Raw genomic sequence first — 22,100 nt, 5'->3', positions numbered from 1 at the left:
CAGCAAATATTTTGTATTCACATTGTTCTTTTAAATGAAAAATGCCTGAGCATTTATAAAGAGTTCTAGCTTATCAAACAAAACTCTGCAGGCAAGTTTGCTGAGCACTACACAATCGGAGCTGACTGATTTAAGGGTCTTGTGCTGCAGGATAATTAGGAACTTATGGAAGCTCATAGAAGGATTCTATTTGGAGAAGGCTGTGTTGGGTTTACATGGCCAAGTTTTGGTAGTGGGAGAGATGCAGGGGTGGTTTCTGTGAGAAGGTGCCAGAAGCTGCCCCCACGTCCGGCAGAGCCAGTGCCAGCCGGCTCCAAGCCGGACCCGCCGCTGGCCAAGGCCAAGTTCATCAGCCGTGGTGGCAGCTCCCCGGGGGTAACGTGGTTAAGAAGGGGAATAGTTCCTGCACAACAGCAATCGCAGCAGGAGAGAGAATATGTGAGAGGAACGACTCTGCAGACACCAAGGTCAGCGGAGAAGGAGGGGCAGGAGGTGCTCCAGGTGCCGGAGCAGAGATTCCCCTGCGGCCCCTGGGGAAGACCGTGGTGAGGCAGGCTGGGCCCTGCAGCCAGGGAGGTCCAGGGGGGAGCAGGTGCCCACCTGCGGCCCGGGGGGGACCCCACGCAGGAGCAGGTGGATGTCTGAAGGAGGCTGTGACCCCGTGGGAAGCCCACGCTGGAGCAGGCTCCTGGCAGGACCTGTGGCCCCATGGAAGAGAGAAGCCCAGGCTGGAGCAGGTTTTCTGGCAGGAGCTGTGCCCCCGTGGAAGGGACCCACGCTGGGGCAGTTTGTGAAGAGCTGTACCCTGTGGGAAGGACTCATGTTGGGGAAGCTCGTGGAGGACTGTCTCCCGTGGGAGGGAACCCACGCTGGAGCAGGGGAGGAGTGTGAGGAGTCCTCTCCCTGGGGAGGAAGGAGCAGCAGAGGCAACGTGTGATGAACTGACCACAGCCCCCATCCCCTGCCCTGCTGCTCTGCTGGTGGGGCGAGGCAGAGAAATCGGAAGGGAAGGTGAGCTGGGGAAGAAGGGAGGGGTGGGGGGAAGGTATTTTTAAGATTTGGTTTTATTCCTCATTATCTTACTCTGATCTGATGGGTAACAAACAAAACTAATTTCCCCAAGTCAAGTCTGCCTGGCCCGTGACAATAACTGCTGAGTGATCTCTCCCTGCCCTTATCTCAACCCATGAGCCTTTTGTTGCATTTTCTGTCCCCTGTCCAGCTGAGGAGGGGAGGGACAGAGCAGCTTTGGTGGGCACCTGGTGTCCAGCCAGGGTCAACCCACCACATGGCACAGATGCAAAGGAAGCTCCAAGTTGCCCATATGGGAAGCAAAAATTACAGCAACAGATTTTTCTGTTTTGTTGTTTATTTTTCCCTTGGACAAGCCATTAAGATACCCATTTCTCTTTCCTCTGATCTAGGATACTAAGAGAAATTTGTCTCCAAAATACAGAAGTTCTGGGGAAAAGAAGTCTTCTTCTCTAGATGCCTAGAAAAAACACAACACCGGTAAGGGCAGCAAAGAGTAGAAAATGGCCCATTATGGGTAGGACAGCAGTTTGCTTTGGTTTAAATTTTTCCTTAAGAATCCTAAGAAAAGAATCCTTAAAGGGAAAAAAAAAAAAAAAAAAAAAAGAAGAATAGAAGACAATGACACGGAACTGAGTTTGCATACCCATAGACGGATGCTAACATGACTACATAAAATAAAAGCAGCAATAGCTAAACAAATTTCACTGATAAGAAAATGCAGGTGTTTGGCAAGAATTTGGGGATGAAAGTGTCAGAATACAAGGAGTTGACAGGATCCCAAGAGAGGGAAGAACGAAGATGACAGAATGTAATTTTCAATAATCTTTGCTTTGCAGAATGAAATTCTCACAAAGCCTTAAAGGGAAAACTCAAATGTTGTTTTTTTTAATGCCAACGAATTCACCTATTCATACTGCTGCAGTTTTTAAAAAGCACAAGAAATGGTATATCTTTTATTTTTTGGCTCTGTAACTCAAAAATGTATATAATTTGGGACTTAGTTTTGTTTACCATCTCTAGCACATCTTAAGATTGTGGCTTCTCAGCAAGGTGTAGGTGTTTTAATAAATATTTTAGTAGCAGTGACGAGGTATAGAAGATGGGGCCCACATGCCTTGGTTTATAAAAGCAATCACTCTGCAGACACTGAGTGATATATAAACTCTCTGTGTTAATGGATCCAAATACTACATGAAACCTAGGAGATTCAACCCAGGTAATTTGTGTGCCGGTAGAGAGGCATAGGAGATGTCTAGAAGGATCTCAGGAAGGAGGACCAATATATGTAAGTTTACTAAATATTCGTTTAAGGTGTATAAAATCATGCATCATTACCCTGCTTCTTACTCTTAAGATCAGGTACTGCTTAGATGAATTGTTTCAATACTTGCTATTTTGGAACAGAACTTTTTTTTTATTTTGCTTTTTCTGTTTTACTATTCGTAAAAGCAAAAGAATATTTTTGTAACCGTTTTGCCACCTAAGATTGCATTGCTATCTCTTCATGTTTGGACAGGTCTGTGAGAAGTCACAGCTTTGAAGCTCTTGTTTCTTGAACTGTAGCTGATGTAATCAAAATATTTCTGAAACTATGGAAGTGCTTTTTTAAATCTTATGACAAAGGAAAAAAAGTAAATGTGATCACCTTGCAGGATGACAAAGAAAGACTGATTTTACAAAACAGAAAGTTCACTACTTGTGTTCTTTGGAAGAATCTGTGGAAGATGCATGAGTGTAAATTTTTTTGTCTTTTAAACTAGGACTCTGGAAAGAATCAGTCCAAGGTGGCATGGCTCGATTCTGCTCAGAAGTGAACATACATTTAATTTTGTAAGTGGGATGTGCCAGAGAGCATTGAGCTAACACTTGAACACAGGATCTATAATCATACGGCTGCTCACATGTCTCAAAGACACGCAACATTACAGAAAATGCAAATTATGTTTTATAAGATTCAGTGATAATAAACCTCAAAGAAATTTATAACCTTCAGTATTTCAAGTCAAATAATAACATCCTCAAATACTTTACATCCTCGTTATCCCTTCCATCAGTTTAGCCTCAGAGGACAATTCTTAACACAGGAGGAAGACGAGATACAGGAATCACATATTGTGCTATAATAGTACTAGATGTGATTATTACTCATATCCTAAAATTGTTTTATCTGAAAAATCCCTCTGCTTTCTTTCCTCTACTGATAGCAAGAAGGAAAAGTGGGCTCACAGATTATATGCATTTCTTTGAGACACTTTTAATGAGGTCTCATGTGTCCCTTTTATACACTGAATATTATTAGTTTTAAAAAATATTATAATTTTATGTACCTGAGTTTAAGAACAGCAATAAGAAGGAGAGCTGTGTGTTTTATATCTGCTTTAACTGAGTGATAAACAGAAGAATCTGGCTCAGAGGGGCTTTTGATCAAAACACCAACAAGTAATGTTAGGATTATGTAGTTCTGTCAGTACAGTGTACCAGTCTACTTCTGGCAGAGGGAGAGCAAATGCGAGCCTGCCTGGATCGGACAATGAGATACGGATGTACAAGAGCTGCAGTCAATCAAGGCAGCTGCCCACTAATCAGCAGCAAAATAAGAATGGCCAGCCTTCCCCTACCAGGACCAAAACACCAGACATACCTTTATTTGCCCATAGGATAAGACTACTAGCCAGCAGTAAGAATGAGAAGCTCATAATAGAAGTAATTTATTCCAGTGGATGTGACGTCTGCTGCATAACTTATTTCAAACCACGGTTGCTATCACAGTCCCTAACTGAAATGGGATTTCTGAAACCTTGATGGGAATACTAAAAGAATCAAATATTGAAAATCCAACGTGTTGTTTTCTATTCATGGGTATGGGAAGTATCATTAAACCTTCTGAGGAGCCAATCTTGTATTCCAGTGTGGATGGTCCATGTGAAATCTAACCCTAACTAAACCATTAACATGCTTCCTAGTTTTGTAGCTCAGTAAATAGGGAGTAATTGTTGTTTGTAACAGGCCACAGGTTTTTCATGAAGCTAACAAGACAGGCTTCAGGACCTGTTGGGCTTTGCCTGTGCTTGTCTTGCTCTGCCTGATGATTTGTTTTTTCATGCAATAGCAATTATCTAATTACCAGATCTCTATTACCTACTTTGTCTTAATTTTGCATTAGCTCTGTGGAATCGTGTGATGTCATGTCTACGATGATATACATTTTGTACCTAATGGGTATTTGTAACATGTAGTTACAGAGGGTAGAATGACCTATTAGACCCCCTTAATAAAACACAGCACAAAAGAGTAACAGAAGCTTTGAAAGAAGTGGCAGAGGACAACACCTGAAGCCCAGAGGCTATAAAAAAAAAAATCGCTGATGGCCAATTACTGGTCATTGAAGGAATGCAACCACAGGAGAAAGGTAAGTCAAGTCATTCTTGACAAGCCTTAGAGGTAGCAAAGAGAACAAAGAACAAGTATCCAACCTATGTAAAACACACACTCCATAGTAAATACAGATGCAATGTGGACTTGCAGACCAATCACAAATAAGCAGGGTGTAGAGCCTATAAGCAAAGATAAAAAAGATGCCAACTACATCCTAACGTGAGAAGAAAGAGGCCATCAACATCAGGGTCATACTTCTAGCAAAGGACTTAGGATACCGACCAGTTGCTGTAAACCCATGCCCAAACTGAAACCACCAACCTGAACGCGTAGCTGGGCAGTGGGAAGGAAACCTACGGAGAAAGGAGGAGACTAAGAAATCTGTGTAATTATGTTACCTGCAGATAATTTAAGCTATTTGATAAGGCTGTTATGACTGCTATGACCATTAAGAGCGTAATTAGACTAAGAATAAAATCTTGGCTTTGCATGAATGGTGTATTCCTTTTTTTGTCTGTAATAAGATGTGGTAGTATAGGTAAAACTGCATTCATCATACACTATCAGCTGTTTCAGTTGCTTCTCCCTCACCAATACCTATTCTCCAGATTTATTTGTAATTTTGAAACCATTTCAAAAAATGATCTGAACTTTAAAAATGTGTTGAGAATTCTTTCCTTTAGATCTGGAGTATTTTAAGATTAATTACAGTACTTTAAGTCCTTGAATGTGCACTGTTCTGTCCTAGACATGGTTTAAGGGTAAGAAAATGAGGACATCATAATTCAGAAAGTCAGAAAGATGCTCTTCCAGTGCAACAAGCATTACAGTTATTGCTCCTTGGTTCCTGATCTGAAAATAACAGCATTGTTATTAAACAAGCTATCTAAGATAAACCTTTAAGTTTCCTAATGCTGTCTTTTGTCTAATCTGCCTGTGGAGCCTGGAATACTGCCAGTATTATGATTCAAAATCCTGTTATGCAGTGCTTTCAATTATAGTTGGGCCTGTACACGACTTACAGTGACTAAGATGCAAATTTTATTGGCAGTAATTCATAGAAGTCATGCATGCTTTGTTGCTTTTAATGAATGAAACAATCCCAAACTCATGCAATGCTCGGTACTATTCAAAATAAGAGAAATGAGCGCAATACTGTGAACTAAGCAACTAACTGAAACAGGTAAAGTAATTCTTTCTCTAAATCACCTCTCCACAACAAAATGGCTTTCAGGAAACGTAGATGAATGTGCGTTTTCCAAGGAAGAGCCTGACCTCAGCATGAATTATAGTGATTCGGTCGAGTCAAAGCTAAAAAATCCTTTTAAACATTTTGCAATCAGTTTTGTAGCCTTCTCCTTCAGTATCCTTTACCTCAGGCAGCTACCCAGGCAAACCTGGATTTAAAAATATCTATTTACAACCCAAAACACATCACAGATATACCCATATATATGGATACATACCTTCTGTAACTTCAACACCATCTGAAAGTTAGACTGCACTGTTAGATTTTAATTGGAAAGTTATAGAGGTGGCCTCTAAAGGCGGATCTGCTTTTCTTGAGATTAAAAAAAGTGTTCTGACATAGTATAAACTTGGCAGAGTTAAAACGTCAAGAGTTTTCTATCACTGCATAACTGTATCACTTCCTCATTTATCTTTCAAAACTCACATCCAGAAAAGTCCTGAAAACTATACCGTGTTTATACTGTACACTTAAAAATACAGGGACATATGGTTTGTTAACTTTAACTAATGTAACCAAATAAGCATGCGACCATTTATGGAAACCCTCTCTTTATGAACTTGTATCATCTCTTCACCACTTAAAAAAAACAACAAACAAACCACAGAGCACTTAACATTTTTCCAATGAAAATGGAGGGAAGGAAACAATTCGAACAGCTTTGTATTCAAAATCATCTGTGAAGCATCAAAGTTATGTTTGTTGGCATCTGTGCTCCAGCTGTGGGGTTTGGAGCTTTTTATTTTTTTAATCACGTCCCTTATTCCAATGAGTAAGTACTTGATTTTGTACATTTGCAGAGCTGGAAAGTGAATTCATCAGGGACTGTTCATACTCCCACAGCCTTCAATGGCACTGAAAGAACATGGCAACTTTAAAGCTTCACAGGACATCTTTTTTACTGGATCTTGGTAGGTGACAATTTTACAGTATTAAGCTAGATTTGAAAAAAAAAAATCTTGGTTATACTCATTGAACTGTGTAGAGAGAAAAAGATGCCTAAAGAGACAAACCAGCCAACAAACCAAAGCCCCTTGCAACCAATTAGTAAGAATATCTCTGATAGCAATGTTAACCAATTCTTTGACTGGGGGGAATCCATTTATGACCAAGTACTTATCTTTTTTAACAAGCAATCAGAATGACAGAAAGTCTGAGACTGACCCAGGTGCCCCAGAAATCAGAGGAAGAGTAAATTGACTTCAGAGCCTTTTGGATGAGGCCCTGTTTTAGCAGAGATAATCAAGCACTAAGACCACTTTGCGTGTCAGTTTGTGAATCCGTACAAAGTACAACACAATTTTGAAGAGCTGCAGAAATTAAATGGTGTATTTCCTCCATGACTTCCAAAGGCCATGGATTCTGAGTCCTCTTGCCTGACCTCTCGTGGACACCATAGGCTTATAAAGGTGCAAGTGTGGGGGACGGGGTGTTTGGGGGGTTTTAAGTGTAATATAGCTATTGCCCGGTTCAGCAGTTCTGAAAAGTCCCCTGCAGGAACTCGCCTTTTACCCTTGACTAAGCAGACTAGGTTCCTGCTTTATGCGCCCCAGGTTAAGAAATATTAATATAGTGACAAAAATTACTCTATTTTGGCCAACTAATTTTTTCCAGAGAAACATAAAAGAATTTTTTTTTGCTTATTTCTGCTCTCTTAAGAGGTGACTCCACTCAAGAGAAAAGCATTAAGGGACTAGTCCCTGACCTCTTCCCTGCAGTACAAATGAGCAAAGAAGATAGCTTAGTTCAGTACAACTATTGATGAGGGACCTGAATCAAGGACATGAACCAACAGAGCGCTACAGCAGGGATGCTCATCGTGGGTTTACGGTATTAGAGGCAGAGAGCAAACGCTTGCTGTCAATCAGGAAATCTGAGGAAGGGCAAAAAGAAATCAGCAGAACTAAACACTAGGGAGAGGAAGGTCATTAAAAGCATGAAGCCACTCTTCAAAAAGCTGAAGTCGTGTACAAATGAAAAATGAATGGAAAGAATCATGGAATCTGCCATATTGAATGTAAAAACACAGTAAGAGAGGCCAGAAAAGAATTAAAGGAGGAACTCTGAAAGGTACAAAAGCCAAAACTCAATCCTATTTCAAGCACATCAGGGACAGAAAGATTGCTACTGAGACTATAGGCCCAATACATTATGGAGGCACACAAGGGGCATTTAGAAATGGCAAGACCACAGCAGGATGTGTTAGTTGAAGACGTTATGGAACAAATAGGCAAAATGAACAAAAAATGTCACCAAATGATATAACTAAGGAAAATGAAATAGGTAAACTGATACTAGTGGCACACAGCTCCTTGATTAAAATTACCTTCCTATCTGAGGCCTGGAAGATGGTAAAGCTGGCACCATTTTTTAAAATGCTTCAGGAAGTTCAGGGAAACTCTAAAAAAACGAGCATGACATCTGAACCAGGCAAATCATGGGAAATCATAGTAAAGCATGAAATTAGTGGACAGATGAACAAATATGATCTACTGGAGAAGAAAACTATACACCCTGCCTTTTTGTAAAAGGAAGCCATGAACCTATCAGACTCTCTGAAGGAGTCAACACACATGGGTGCAGGAGGTAAGTTTATATAGTTTACCTTGAATTCAAGAAGCCATTTCACAATGTCTCTCAAAATGTCTTAGGGAAACTTGTAGCCACAAGCTAAGAGAAAAACTATTATCCTTTCACAGATAATTAACTGCCTAAAAGGTGGGAAATGGAAGTAAGGAATAATTGGTCAGTTTTCACAACGGAAGGTGTCCAACATGGTCTGTGCTGGGACCCGTGTGGTCAAACATATTCAACATCACGGGAAGTACTGTAGTATCTAACATGATGTCTGCTTTCAGGAAAAGAGTCTGAAGAGTGTATTGCAGGGGAAAATGGGAAATGGTACCTATATAGTTAAGAAAGTGTACTCTCTGTATCAGGCTGGTACTGCAGGCTGAATGCAGTTCTAAGAACTAACTTTATCAATAAATTTCCCCAAAATAATCACAGGCAAAAGATTAAGAACCCATTTTCATCTCTGTTTGTCTATTTTAGGCAAAGTCCTTCTATGTCTTTAGCAAAGACAAACACTTTTCTTTAAAATATTGCACTCCCATGAGTCAATTTTTCCTTTCTTCTCTAAATTTCACCCTACCTGTTTCTCACAACACTGGAAATTCTGCTCACACATATTTTTCTTCCTATGAAGTCTAAGGCAACATACATTAGTTTTCCTTGACGTTTTGTGACTATCATGGAAAGTCAGATTTGACTTTATAGTTAGGGCTTCTCATATTGTTATACTTCTTCAGTTTTACTTAGAAGACTAACCAGTAAATAAAATGCCAATCATGCAGAAAACAAAAGAAGTGAAAACATTCCCCCCAGACACCAAATGAGACTGCATTCTTTACTTCAAAATTACATTTATATGACCCAGAGCAAGGTTTTTGACGGATTAATTCCTATAATCCATCATTTGCTTTATTTCTCCCATTCTGTGTAATGGATCATTTTAATACTTCATACCAAATTGCTGATGCTAGATTTCACTATATGTCTAATATTCCCTTTAGCTCTCTGTGTCAGAAGAAGATTACACGCACTGATATTACTTCTTTTTTGAAGTACTTTAAAACCTCTTTAACAAAATTTTCATGCTGCCAAGCTATCCTACACAAATGCTTCAATATGTGAATGGGGATTCTGGATCATCTTTTCAATAAGACCTAGGACACACAAATTAACTATTTTTAATAGGGAGCTTAGTGAATGTGCAAAGAGGGTTATATGCTCCAATGTGAAAGCATATAGTATATTTCTAGTTTTGTAAACAACTGCCTGAAAAGTTTTGAAACTGCTGACTAAATCTCTTTTCATGCTTTAAACAGAGAGAACATCCTTCATTTCAGATTAAAGCAGCATTCTAGGTTTTGGTTTTCTAGCTAGAGCAACAGCCAGATACACTCTCTGGACTTCTGCTGGCTGATGTCATTCAAGGTCGTGAAAAGACTTAGCTAAATCAGGCAAAGCCAAGAGATGTGGGTCTACTGATTAATTCTCATGCTTTTCATAAAGCTTGTGTTGATTGGGATGGTGACAGAATAAATTCATCTGTGGGAAATGAAATTTTTGCTAGTCCAAGGTACATCCACAGTGGGATGACATTACCAGAACAGTAAATTGACAGAGCCACGTGATCCCAGCTCCCACGTTGCAGATCTGAGCCACAATGTCCTCACGCAGCACCAACATTGCAAACGGCCTTTTATAAAGCACCTTGGAATCTGCCACTACCTTCGTCAATAACCTTCGCGTACTAAAACTGGCGTTGCTAGTGAGTGGAGGAGCAATCACACAGAAGAGCCTCGTGCCGAGCGCTGTGCAGGTTGGCTACGTAACGGTCTGGTATCTGACCTGGTGCCTGGCAATCCAGCCTGCACAGCTGGCAAAGGAGCTGTAGTGCCGCAGGATCTAGGGACACATTTCGGTTTTCCTCTCCTCTCTAATCCACGGAGGAGACGAGACGTTCAAGCAGTGACACAGCCTGCTTCTCCTCACAACCTGCACGTCCTCCCAGCCGGCGTGCCGCGGAAGGAACATCTGGCCACCCGCACAGTGGGATGAACTGCACAGAGAGCTGCCGACGAGGGCACCCTGAGCTAGGGGCCACGCTGGCTTGTGGGATCTCCTAACCTCTTGCTCTGCAGAAACGTTCACAATTTGGAGATTAATATGTCAAGCTGTAACTTGTAAGTTCTCTTAACAGGGTTTCATCCATTTGTGCCAGCTGAGGACCTGGTCAACTCCTCTTCATTTTAAATGTCAGTCAATTGCTAGCAAAGTTAGCGCGTTAACTCTACCAGTTTTTGTCCACTCTTCCTTCTGGGGATTGATTCAAAGCCCAAAGAGATCAAAGTGAGTCTGCACCTCCTCTGAATCAGCTGGAAAATAAAGATATAGTCTACAGCTGCTTTTCTCCATCTAGAGCCTCTCTGACAAAGAAACAACTGCATTTTGGGGCTGACCTATTTCTGGATCACTCCCAGTCTGCACAGGAGCTTCATCAATTTCAGACAAAAGACAAATCAACTCCTTTATCTCCACAAGAGTAGTAAATGCTTCGCTGATCGCTGGAAATTGTTATAAGCAACAAAGCTGGAGATTTTCATAATGTAAACGGAAAGGTCTATTTTATGACTTCAAATTCATTCACTTTTCTGATGTTTCAGATGATGTAACAAGTATTGTTGAATGAGAAAAACTCTGTTCTGGAAGCTGCAGGATTAATAATTTTACTTTCAGCTGCATTTTTCTGGCAGAAAGAAAATGTGCTACATGATGCAGCTTTCCAGTACCACAAGGGGTCCTGGGAAACTGCACCCTGCCCCTCAAGCTGCAGTGACAAACCACTGGGTATGCTGGTAATCGAGCTCAGCGTTTGCATGAGTTTATATTCTCAGACATGAAGAATACAATCCCATCTACTGGAGTATGCAGGCCTAAATATTATTATTTCAGAATGTTGCAATAGACTGAGTCACAACATTCTGAAGACACAAGGTAAGTTACAAATAAACACAGTGAAAACATGTTTGCCTTTTTTAACGTTTGTGAACGTGTTTCTTCAAGATGAATGTCAGAGGCTTTGAATAACTCAATGCCTTTTATTTGGTGACTGTAGCATTAGTGCAGAAGTCTTCTAAGTCAACAGCTGAATGTGGAAGGGATGAGGGATTCAAACCAGGAGAGAAAAACAGGTAGTTCTAATAACTCCATCAATAAATAGTCATTTTTTATTTTTTTTTAATGATGTCCCGACCCAATATAACCTGGATAAGAATAGTGCTGCCTGACACTGTTTTCGATAAAAAGCAAAATCCTACCACAGCCTAATAAATTAAAAATTACTATAGTGCTCAGAGACCAAGTGAAAACAAAAGCTGGCAGATAAATATCATTAATTTGGATGGAGTTCCATTTAATTGCACTTGGATGACTAAGGACTGCTGCCAATTAGCTCAAGCTAACAAACCAGTCTCGCACTCTTCAACACTTGCTGCAGTAGTAAAGCTGTAATGGCAACAACACACATTACTTATTCAGGCTTCATCCACCCCTCAATTTACTGAGACTGAAGTGAAGAACACTGCAACAAAACTCTGCTCCGTCTTAACCATCAAGCCTACATGTGAGCACACTTTTTGGTGTAAAATGCGTAAATACAATTACTGTGTTTGCACTGTAGCATTTTAACTGCAGGTGGCTAAACCTAAAAGGAACAAAATAAATCAGAAGGACAATTTGTTGTAAGCTAATTCAACACTCACTCACAAAGAGGAACACTGGAAATGTCATTCTAGATCAGACAGGCTGTCCCTGGTTATTGTCAAAGGACAGCACAGAAACAGTGGAAGGCCCAAAGCACAGCTCTCAATCTGACTGTTAATAATCAGAAAAAGATTTAAAACTTTAAAATGGGATTTACTATGCTACCTAAGATGTAATTTATTTGGTTTTGTCTATTATAATTCTAGTTCATCCTGATATCCTGCACAATTTTAGTTGTGTGGGGTTTTTTGATTCTTAATATTTAAGCTTCAACAATTTCTTGCAACAAATTGCATCATTTAACAATGCCCTGGATAGAAATTAATTTCCCTCACTGGCTTCATATTCCATAAAATTCAGTACATTACAATACAGAATGCACAGAAATCCCAATGTTCCCTCTCTAAACATATCATTAATTCATATATTAGTCCTTCATACTCTAGAGCCCTGCTCACTGCTTTACCAGAATCCCAATCTTTTGTCCTTCTTTGGAACATTTTTCAGGGCTCAGATCACTTCCCCCACTTGCCATATCCTTTCCGAACAGTAAGCATGGCTACAGAACAATTTTATGGAACAGCTCTATCGTGTTTCTGAGGTCATTTTCAATGCCATGTTTCGTGCACCCTTTTTTCCCACTTTGGTTGCAATTGCACAATCACATAGTGTTGTTACTGAACTGCCTACAGTAAGATTAAGGTTTTTGCATACTTACAAAGACATATTTCTGAAATGGAAGAGACTTTGAAAATTTGCAGATAAAATCGTAATGAGCTTCCATGACTGCAGTCATTGATCCAATGGCATCAGATAAATTTAGCTTAAAAATAAGCTCAGCTTTGAAGATAGCAGCAGTGATGGAGAAATCGCATTACTTGCAATATGTGAAAAAGTAAGTGTGATTTCAGCTAGCTTCAGTCCAGACTGTTACAGCCATCCCTTCTGAGATTAGTTTATATGAATCCCTAGACTACCAGGTTTGCCTCTACTGGAAATACCTTGCTGAAACATCCTAAATGCTAGAACTGAACCTACATTTTTCACTGCTGCACAACTTTTCTGGCTTATGGCTAGTATCATAAACAACTTGTGCACCAGGGTCATTCTCCCATCTCGTTCCTCACTGTGGTTCAAGGTGAGGGCAGGAGTTTCTGTTAATTTTAAGTTCATGATTTTTGCAATGATGATGCAGCTCACTTGCATTTCTGTTACTTCAGCCCTGAGAGACACCTAGTGCCTCCTGTGTGACATGCAAATCAACCTTTTTATTGATGATGCCCCACTACTTCAGGTCACCAGCAAAAGCAATCCAAATTTGTCTGCCAAAATTACTACAAACACTAATAAGTAAGATCTGTCTGAAGTTACTCCTTTAGGAAATCTAGAGTAATGCCTCAATAATCTGACATTTCCCAGTCCAGAATAACCCACTGGTATGTCCAGTTAGCTTTATCCATCTTTTAACTCCTACACCTTCTTGCTAGTCTATCACTTTAATGATGAACCTTTTTTGTAACACTGTATCACAAATTTAATACAATACACTTTGAAGCTGCTCCACTTCGATTGTCAGAAACCCCTGTTATCTTCTTGAAGAACAATGCCAGAAAGGTACGAAGTGGTCTATTTTGGTAATATCTTAAGGGATTGCACTTCAGTTTCCATTTATATCTGAATTACTTTTTACTCTAAAGTTGTTCAGCAGTTTAAAAATCAGAGATCAGATGAAACAGCTTGTCTCTACCTGCATCGATTTTTTCTCTTCCTTGAATTTGAATATGAGGCTTGTTATCTGTTATTTCTTTTCTAAAAACAAAACAACACAACCCCCCCAACACCACCACCCACCCATATTAAATACAGCTTTAGTCTTTCCAGTACTGCAGGACAGAGATTACTTTGTTCCTCCCTCTTTCCAAATTAGTTGTCTGTATAAATCCATTACACTTACCATTTACAAATGGGTGCATTTCTATGGTGTAGTAATTACTATAACTGTCATACTTTGAGTTTTAGCCAGGTGCTTTCAGGAGTCAAGAAGGATTATTTTGTATATGCAAAATTGCCTACATAGTTTTTATTTTATTTCTTACCTTCTTTTTGGCACCTGAGACTGGTTGCAACTGAAGACAGGACCCTTACTGAGCTGAGCCAGGACTCAGACACTACAGAAAATACTGGATAGGCTACTAGATGGCTCTCGGTGTATCCTACTCCCATGATCGCTAGATGGAAAATACAAAGAAACTTCCTCCAGGAACAGAATGGTAGAAACACTGGGTGTTACATCTGTTGTTCTTTCTTTGGCTTAAATTTCCCCAAAATACATTTCAATTGCCACAAAATTACCCATTCCCTGAGTCTGCTGAAATTTCTCTTTAAGCTTCTTTTTTTACAGTTCTCCATGTTTATGTCAGTTCTGATTTCACAGAAGTACTACTTATGTACCAAATAAAGCTATGCTACACATACTGAATAAGTAGAACCATAAGCACTGCAACGAAAGAAGCCTGATTTCCTATAAGTTTGTATTTAAAGTCTTTTAAATTTTTCTTTTTCTCATTTCCCCTTCCCATATCTAATGCCAGTAGGACTTAGCCCTACTGCTAAAAATTAAGAGACGTGCAGCAGCTAGTCACAAGCTACATGTGTGCTTCCATGTGCACTTATTGACTAGCACCTGGTGCCACTTGGACCAGATAGGACTCAGCTGTAACTCTGGCTCTCAAGGTGGGAACTGATTTGGGGTTTTGCCCTGTATTGGGCCTCTGGTTTTCATCCAACTTGGTGCAATTCCATGTTGTCATTTAAGATCACCCTCCAATCAAACACAGTTGTAATGGGGGAGAGGTTTTATTACTTATGGACAGAAGAGTAAGAATACCTGAGAGACTATGGTGTGATCCTGTAAGCCTTATTATTTGACAAAACTAAGCTAAAACCACGCCACCTACTTTTTGGTTTGATTTTTAGTGTTCAGTGACAGAGTTATGGGTTACTTTCCAGAGATAACTGAATGTTCTAGGTCTACGGCAATGAAAAAGATCTCAGACTGGATAAAGCACGAGTCCCCAGGAAATATCCTCCAGCTTCCATCTCACTCATTAGTTCATTCTAAAATTAGCGCAGCACAAAACCACAGCGCCCAACACCCTTTGTTGCTAAATATCTCTTTCCTTTTTCATTCGTATTCAAAAACCATCCAAGCTGAAGGGAAGTAGAAGTTCCTGTCTCATAATGCTGAGCCCTTGAGCCCAGTGCTGTGCCTGTTAGGTGCAGAATGAAGTCGTTTTCAGATCCTCCTGCTTTCTGTGGTTATCCGATGCAGTGATGACCACAGTTCAAAAACAGAGCCTCACACAGCCAGGGGTGAGGCATTACATCTAAGTAACAATAGCAAAGACTACATCTACAGGATGGGAGCTGCCGAAAACTGCAACAAACAGCAATAACCTGTGACAGGACACGCTCAGGTAAACTCAGTACTTGAGGTGCTCTGGTGCTTTGCTTGGGGTGACAAATTCTGGATGAGCAAATCGTGTCTCCTACCTCTGATCCAAACAACTCCCGAAGTGGATGAAGGCACTTGGCTCTCACCTGACCCTGAGGGACACACCGGCTGTTCCCTATATCCAGCGCCCTGAGAAAGCTCGTGCACAGTTACAGTAAAATTTATTTCCTACGTTTTTTAAAATAAAATTTGGACTCCTGAATCAAACTCACGTTGTCTGTATCACAGGTACACCTATGTCCAAGGCAAAGCTCTTGAATGTGAGAACAGTCACATTGGAGAACACTTCTAACTGGATTTGAAAGAGATTTCAAGTCAACTGGCGTTGGTCCACAAAAGAAGTTGTTATATGTGACTTGGAAGTCCCTGAAAGAGCTTGCTATAGGAACCTGAGAGCGGGACTGCCGTCAGTGCCAGCTGTCACAGGTTGAACTGAACTGCCTGAAGTGGAGTAGGGACAGTTTTCCAGTAGATGAAGATTTATTTCTCATCTTTAAATTATTTTTAAAATTACATGCTTCTCAAAAAGTGGTTGCTTCACACTGCTCTGTTTTAAGCAAGAAAGCGAACTTGAAGTTTAGCCTCTTTTTTGCAATTAAATCAATCAAACAGCAATGTGATCACTGGATGCGTGGCTAAAGACTACCTTAAACACTTCCCATTTGGATATATACGCACGTCAGCTCAACCACCACTGTGCGTGCCGAGTCGGTAAGTCACTTTCCTGACAAAGTTGAGTACCACATGTACCATTAATCAGTATCTGTCAGCATTTTCTGAAACTATTTTTTGTGATTTTGATTTTCCTTGTTTTTACCCTCTTTAATTACTTGGCATTGCTTCTAAGTGCAATAGCATACGCAGCATCAAAAGAAGACAGGCTCTACCTTGCTAAACTTAAAACATACAAAAAACAGCTAATACTCAAGGGGGTTTATATTATAGATAGAAAAAAAAAAGGATTGGAAAACTAAATAAGTATGAAGTAGGCAAATGTCATATAAAAATTATAAATTTTTGTATCTCATGCTTGTGAGAATATGTTTTCTGGTTTTGCAGTAGATGATGAGTTATTTTATTTTTCTTTAATTCAAAGAGGCCAAATGGAAACTTAAAAAATAACAATAAAACAGCATAATAACAATTTTATTTTCTGGTCCCTTTTCTCTAGTCTAGGCATTTTGAGTTTGCTTTGCGAGATGTCAAGAATTTTAAAGGCAGACTCTGTTCTTTCTGATGGACAAAGTACTTCTGAAAACCTCTCCATCTTCGAAATCTCTTTAAAAATTTAATGAAAGGAAACATTTCTGACATTTGTTTTTCCAATATTTTTTTTTCGTCTTGTGTCATAACAGAAACTTTAGAATACAGATAGCTTTTCTTCACAAAGTTTTCTGTTCAGCATACTTCCATAACACTGAAATAATAATAATAAAAAAAAAAAAAAAAGAAGAATGCAACACTAGCAACTATTTCTAAGAAACAAATAAAATTCCTCCTTTTTTTTTTTTTATTCCAGAGCAAAACCCAGTTTGCTTTGTTTTGGTATATGGACTTTACCAGTCTCCCATTACAAAAAATAAACTTAATGCACGTTAGCATGACTGAAACAAGAACACAGACAAATATACGTGAAGTATGTCACCCAACCTTAGCCTCAAACTAGATTTCTTATTCTAGCAATAATTCTTAAAAACATTATTTTTTATTACTGGCCTGAGGCAAATTCAACTGAGATTATGCTTCTCAGGGGGAAAGAACCATTTTCTGAAGGAAATGTACAACTTATCTGAGTGCATTGTAAAATCTGAAGATATTTGTCCTCTGAGTCATATTAGCACAGTCCACAGAATTCCACAGTCCCTTCTCTAGCGCACGTAGCACCCGAATACATGAGTGTAATACCTGTTTTGTGATCCACTTGAGCCTTCTATTACAGATTTTAGCTGCTCTTAAATTTGGCTGTGAAGGTCCTATCTCTTATTAGACAATTTCAAGCATTCTTTACTAACTTTGATTAACAGAAAGACTTTGACAGGTCCTTATGGCTCCAGATTTTCATTTTGAGCTTCATCTTTTTGACCTTTAGGAGTCTCTGAGGTCCAATTCTCCTATATCATAACGATTTATGGTTTTCTATATTCAATGTAAATGCTTTTTAGTCCTAAGTCTCTGGCCATCTATTTTCTTGTACTGAGTGCACCTCAGCAAGAGACACATCTTTAAAATATCATCAGGTTTTTCTCTCTTTGGAATATTTGTATGCATAAAAGATTTACTATTATTATTATTACTATTATTCTTATTATCACTATTGTTTTATAAGACGCTAAGTTTGCAATAATAAGACAGATAAAGCCAAGGAACCAACTGATGAGCAACATGCAAAAAACAAAACACAGGCAGTAGCTGCCTGCTGTGATATTACAGACTAAGCAATTCAAGAAAACTAAACGGAAGGAAAAATGCTCAGTAAAAATTATGTGGTATAAATCATCAGGTGGACACAGACAACAGCCATGAATATGGTAAAAGCTGCAAAATGAGATCAGCTAAATAGATTAGGCTTGGCTCTATTGCTTTCTCACAGCCTGGTGGCAGATTGGAAGACAGAAGAGGTAGGTTATCCTATGACATAAAATCTGCTCCCTTGATACTGCTGTCAAACGAGCTGTAAGACTTCCTTTCTTAAGCCTTATAAAAACAGTTGTTGTTTTTCTCCCCTGACCCCCCACTGAAAAACGGTTCTAAAAACAAAGAATCAGCATAGTTGAAAGGGGTCCCAAGACAGCGTTTAGCCTAACCTACACCTCCGATGCATCAAAAATTTCTTTTAATTTCAAGATGAAATGAAGCCTCACATAGGTATTATCTCCTTAAATAGTATATTCTTCAGCCCTTCAACACATTTTTCTTTCCCACTTTTACTGAACACAAGTCTTGACTTTACAGACCACAGACTCGGAACTCTACAGCTGCAGAAGGTCTATGGCAACTCAAGCTGTTCAAAAACTGTGAAAGTTTCCCAGGGTTCATCCTTACTGAAAGTAAACAAGGAACCTGGAGAGTCTGCTTTTATATTAAGGCCATCATCTAATGGTTGAAAGAGAGAACTTGGCATTTTAAGTTCCTGAGTCTATTCTTAGCCATTCCCTTAATTCACTTGGTGAAAGTTTGGCTCATAACGTCTTTAACTCCAGGCTGGATATCCAGTAGACAGGGTAGATTACTACCACTTCCCCCGAGATTATTTAGCTTTCCAGGCACTCTGATATACTCAGAACAAAAGGTTTTAGAAACAAATTAAATTCAGTAAATATCTTTCACCACCAAAGTTTAGTATCAATATAACAGGTAAAGATGGGAAATTACTAGTAATAAGGCACAATAATTTCTCCTTTATTCACTATGGTAAAAATCCGTAATTCTCATTGTTTTGAAGGACACATACCTAATAGAGTAAAATTCAAAATTTGGTTGAAGCAGAAGAACCACTGATGAATAAACAATTTTTGATATTCCTGCTCCTCATTCATTAGGATTTTAATAATATAATTATTTACCCATTCAACAATTATAAGAAGGCGGAAAAATATTCCAGATCACTCTTTTCTACATTAATGAGACAATCTCCTAGAAGAAATAAAGTAGTTCTTTTCCAGGTACAGTTATTGACAAGGTCCTACTATGGCTGCAAAACTTTTGACTCAATTCAGGTAACTTCCAAGTCCAAATGCATTGAAACATAAACAGAAGACAGACTTTACACTTGAATTCTTTGTCTTTCAAGAACACCAGGGTGTGTAGAGGATTTCTACCTTAGGTTGGTTTCCATTGGTGCCTAAGTATTAGCAAGATAACTATGTACTCTAAAGCTAAGTGCTTTTTTGAAACCATCAATGCAATAATTTTCTAATTAATTAAAAAATCCCCAAACATTTCCATAGCTGAACTGGCAACTCTTTTGTGGTACAGCAGAGGCAACGTGCTAAGGCTCGTAATAAATTACAAAATCCAGTAACATTAATCTCAGATCAGTTATAATTAAGATATTTTTACATTAAAGGTTTTCCTAGTTTCCTCATAGAGCTTCCCAGGGAAATTGGAGTTACATATTTTTCATTTCATATAGTGGGAAGATTATGTGCAAAAGAAAGTGCAGCTTTCTTTCACAAACATTAGTATGGGATAAACAGGGATGACGGAGACAGAAAAACTTCTGATTGTGCTCTTTTCTATGCTAGTCCGGAAGGTTTAACAGTAGATCTAAACCATGTGTTTTCTTTTTTGTGTAACATCAGGGGGAGATAAGTATTTTGGAAAACTTGGTATAATTCTAAGTTATTAGGTTAATTCTTAAAGTTCAACTGAAAAACAAGAACAAACCTGTTGGATGTTTTCAATATACTGAAAATGCAATTCTACCACCAGGGTAAATGTTAAAAAGAGAACAAATCCTGGGAAAATGCACACAAAACCTTAAAATTAGAAAAATGTAATAAATGATCCTTTCTTTAGTATTGATTTACTGCCAGTCTAACAAAGAGACCACAAATAATGACAAACCTCAGAATTAAGCTTACTCTCTGAGAGGAAGGCATGTAAAAATTGGTGTAATATGTGTGGGGGGGAAGAAAAACAAAAAAGTTTTCTTCTTCTACCTCTTTAATATTCTGGAACAAAACTGAGTACATGTTTCTCAGTGTACAACATTAGGCCTGGCTATTAAGCACAACACCGCTAAAACCAAACTCTAATTTTTATTTTGAACTGTGCTCATTCTCAGTTGCTGGGGTGACTGACATTACCATCTGTCATTCAGCAGCAGATTCCGTCTTTCTTCTGCAGTTTCGGCCACTCCAAATTTTCACCCACCTTATGCTTTCTACCTAACACTCCCTTCAGCGAAAATCTACCACCAGAATTCAAATAATCATGAAAGAGCACCCCAAGGTTCATCTTCTGATATTCGCCTACGCTTGCTAAGACTTTGCTTCAGCTTCTAATTGTCCTGCAATAATATTATTTCCTCTGGCTTTGACAGTGTTATCCATTCAGGAATACTCACACCCGGGTTATCTTCCCAGTGCACTGCAGTGAACGTGTCACCCTGCCCTCCACGCGTCTCTGCTGCATTTCTCTCCTTCACCCATACACTACTACGCATCCTCTCATCCACCTTGAAGAAAGCAATGTCCCGTTTTGATGTTCCCATCATACAAAACCTGCCACCCGTATTTGTTCGGATATAAGAAAAAACACCTATTTGCTTTCCCATATGCTTCTCTTTAGAAATTGCGTATCCATAAAGCACCTCTATTCATTCAGAATTATCCCACTGTAGCTTCAAAGCCTGACAGCTGCTAGACTGTGGCCACAATAAGGCCACTGTTGCTATTCATGCTCACTTCAGCACTCCCTGATGGTTCCAGGTATTCACTTATTGGCTCCTTATTTATTTAGATTTTAAATTATCTTTTTCTGTGCTGTACGTGATCTGATACACTGGAGTCCTGGGCTCATAGCTAGAGTTCCTATGTACTCCGGTGATAAAACTAAAAACCACCATAAATCTGCCAAGGACACATTCACATCTGTGCAAACCTTGCCTCAGGAAGTTCATATTCTAGATGATATTGCGAAAAAGCTGAATTATATATATTTCTGACTGTTAAACTCTGAAATTCAGCACACGCAAGTAACACAAACACACTCCAGTGACTTATGTTCGAGGCAGAGCGTACAGATGTACACAGATGCCCTATGGACATAGAGCCAGGGGTATTTCCTGAAGGGAAAGCTGAGAATCACTTACCACGCTGCAGCCAGGACAGTCGGGGCCATTTTCACATATCCTACGCCGTGCCTGGATCCCCCCTCCGCACTGAGCAGTGCAGCGCTCCCACGGACCCCAGCCTGTCCAAAACACATGAGGGGGGCACAACAAATGTTCATTGCAGTACCTGTGAGAAAAGGCAAAAAAGGAAGCAAGGGATCCATTTAGAACCAAGGCAAGACCTTCCCCAGAAGTCCCTCATTTGCATTATTAATGACAGAAGTTTTTACAGGGAAATGTTTTATCTAAAGGGCCCCTTTCTATTCTCAAAGTACTGAACTAACAGCTGCCACGCTGCACAGAGTGTTTAAACATCTGAGATGTTCTTTAGGCCATAGTTGCGTGGGTGAAGCATTTGTTTGCTTTACTTGGTGCTTTTATACAATCCCTGCAAACCAACCACGCTATTGTACTTATGAGCACGTAAGCAAGGTTGACAACTACTTTATTAAAAACAGTTGTGGCTGTACAGCTCGGGCAGAAGTGAGTCAGCCAAGCAGAAGGCAACCACTTACACGGGCAGTCCTTTACCAGCCTACAGCTAAGCACTGGTTTGCATCCGTCTCTCTCCTCTTCGGAGAGCGAAACTCGACTTTTGCTTTCCACGGTGTCTCTGCTTTTATGGGTAAAAGAAAAGCTAAAACATTGATTCTACTCATAAAGAAGTGTACTGTTTTCATGCTATTACTTTATATTTTAAAGGGTGTGTTTGGCTATTATAATCTTTGAGGGATTTCCTAGTGGGCTGCAAACTGATTTAG

General features: G+C 39.5%; 1 protein-coding gene across 7 annotated transcripts in view; it reads right to left on the bottom strand.

The window, feature by feature from the left end:
* The window catches only part of SEMA5A (semaphorin 5A), a 498,071-nt gene that overhangs the window by 50,034 nt on the left and 425,937 nt on the right, over window positions 1–22,100 (bottom strand). For all 7 annotated transcript variants that reach the window (XM_042806859.1, XM_042806857.1, XM_042806861.1 and 4 more), the window contains one exon: window positions 21,319–21,466. In XM_042806859.1, the coding sequence (XP_042662793.1) occupies window positions 21,319–21,466 (148 nt within the window). The remainder of the gene's footprint in view (window positions 1–21,318; window positions 21,467–22,100) is intronic.

This window comes from Tyto alba, unplaced genomic scaffold, assembly GCF_018691265.1.
Source record: "Tyto alba isolate M040663 unplaced genomic scaffold, T.alba_DEE_v4.0 Super-Scaffold_48, whole genome shotgun sequence".
Lineage (NCBI taxonomy): Eukaryota > Metazoa > Chordata > Aves > Strigiformes > Tytonidae > Tyto > Tyto alba.
This window is presented reverse-complemented; position numbering and strand designations above follow the sequence as displayed.